General features: G+C 38.9%; 1 protein-coding gene across 1 annotated transcript in view; it reads right to left on the bottom strand.

The window, feature by feature from the left end:
* Positions 1-2,500, bottom strand: part of celsr2 (cadherin, EGF LAG seven-pass G-type receptor 2) — a 114,692-nt gene that overhangs the window by 55,983 nt on the left and 56,209 nt on the right. Inside the window, exons 5-6 of the mRNA XM_067416549.1 lie at positions 1,874-2,037; positions 1,673-1,798 (exon numbers count right to left, since the gene is read on the bottom strand). Coding sequence (XP_067272650.1) covers positions 1,673-1,798; positions 1,874-2,037 — 290 coding nt within the window. The remainder of the gene's footprint in view (positions 1-1,672; positions 1,799-1,873; positions 2,038-2,500) is intronic.

The raw sequence follows: 2,500 nt of genomic DNA, 5'->3' as shown, positions 1-2,500 counted from the left end.
ATAACGATAACTATATTAGTGTCCACACCAGCTGACAATAACTATAACGATAACTATATTAGCATCCACACCAGCTGACGATAACTATAACGATAACTATATTAGTGTCCACACCAGCTGACAATAACTATAACGATAACTATATTAGCATCCACACCAGCTGACGATAACTATAATGATAACTATATTAGCATCCACACCAGCTGACAATAACTATAACGATAACTATATTAGCATCCACACCAGCTGACGATAACTATAACGATAACTATATTAGCATCCACACCAGCTGATGATAACTATAACGATAACTATATTAGCGTCCACACCAGCGGACGATAACTATAATGATAACTATAACGATATTAGCGTCCACACCAGCTGACGAGAACTATAACGATAACTATAACGATAACTATATTAGCGTCCACACCAGCGGACGATAACTATAATGATAACTATAACGATAACTATATTAGCGTCCACACCAGCGGACGATAACTATAACGATAACTATAACGATAACTATATTAGCGTCCACACCAGCGGACGATAACTATAACGATAACTATATTAGCGTCCACACCAGCGGACGATAACTATAACGATAACTATAACAATAACTATATTAGTGTCCACACCAGCGGACGATAACTATAACGATAACTATAACAATAACTATATTAGTGTCCACACCAGCTGACGAGAACTATAACAATAACTATATTAGTTTTACACCAGCTGATGATAACTATAACAATAACTATATTAGTTTTACACCAGCTGATGATAACTATAACTATAACGATAACTATAATGATAACTATAACGATAACTATAACGATAACTATATTAGCGTCCACACCAGCGGACGATAACTATAACGATAACTATAACAATAACTATATTAGTGTCCACACCAGCTGACGAGAACTATAACAATAACTATATTAGTTTTACACCAGCTGATGATAACTATAACAATAACTATATTAGTTTTACACCAGCTGATGATAACTATAACTATAACGATAACTATAATGATAACTATAACGATAACTATAACAATAACTATATTAGTGTCCACACCAGCTGACGAGAACTATAACAATAACTATATTAGTTTTACACCAGCTGATGATAACTATAACGATAAATATATTAGTGTCACACCAGCTGATGAAAACTATAATGATAACTAGAACGGACATTGTGAGCCTGCTCCATCTCTTCCGTCTCAGATAGAAGTACCCGAATTTAGAATCAGACAGATAGCAATCTATCTGGAATCTTTTTATTTTTATTTTATTCTCTTTACAACTGTTTCTATTTTTAATTTTACACATTGTATTCTTTTTCTTATGCATATGTTATCCCTATTTTAATTAATTTCTATGTAAAGCACTTTGAATTGCCATTGTGTATGAAATGTGCTATACAAATAAACTTGCCTTGCCTTGCCTAACGATAACTATATTGATAACTATAACGATAACTTTCACGAGTTCACACTTACATCAAATTAAATAGAGTAAAGATTATGCGTATTTGGCGTGCTGTCCAGGGGAGGGCTCCGAACCCAGAGTATCAGTTAGGTTTAATTATCTGAACGTGCTCCTCCCGAAATTAGTTAATAAAACTTCACATAGTAGCGTCCACAGTCTCCGCTCACCTTTCTCGCAGTTGCGTCCTCCGAAGCCCAGCGCGCAGTCGCATCGGAACGAACCCCACAGGTTGACGCAGCTGCCGCCGTTCAGACAGGGATTATTGCTGCAGAAGTGACGCTTCGCAGAGCATCCTGGGAAAACATTGTACACACATTACGGAAACTCTTCATCACTGTAACTGCGATAAAACACCTCAAGCGGCTCACCGGCTAGCGTTCCGTTATTGGCGATGAATCCCGCCATGTCGATGCTCCGCTTGTCGATGCGCAGGTCCTTCATGCAGCCGATGAACTGCCGGCTCTGGACGGGAAACTCTTCCGGGAGTTTGGGAACACCGCCTAGCAACAGCGGACCCGTCAGATCCAGAGACCTGCGCAAAAACCATAGACTGTAAACAAATATGGCCGCAGTGTCCGTGACGTCACCCATAGGATTCCGATAAGCCGCTTTTAGGCGTAAAGTAGGGGCGAGCAGGCCGTCGCCATCTTGAAAGCGCGTCATCATGAGTCGCGCCCGGATAACAGAAAATGGGGCGGGATATGGGCGGAGCTTAGGTGACTAACAGACAGCAGACAAACGGCTATATGTCACTCAAAGTGGCCACGCCCTTAATTATGCAGAACTTTAAGTCTTTATATAATAGTTAATATATTATAACTAATTATAACTAATTTTATTATTTAATAAATAATAAATTCACCCCCTCACAGTCGTCATGAAGGTCAAAATTAGTCGTATAGACCAAAACCACAATTTGTCTCAGCTTTATTCTGCTGTAGGTTAGGCAATTTAACATGAGACTCGTCGGCCTCTAGAGGCCAATTGATGAATTG

This window comes from Pseudorasbora parva, chromosome 14 (genome assembly GCF_024679245.1).
Source record: "Pseudorasbora parva isolate DD20220531a chromosome 14, ASM2467924v1, whole genome shotgun sequence".
In the NCBI taxonomy this organism is placed as follows: Eukaryota; Metazoa; Chordata; class Actinopteri; order Cypriniformes; family Gobionidae; genus Pseudorasbora; species Pseudorasbora parva.
The sequence above is the reverse complement of the archived record's forward strand: the minus strand, read 5'-3'. Positions and strand labels throughout refer to the sequence as shown.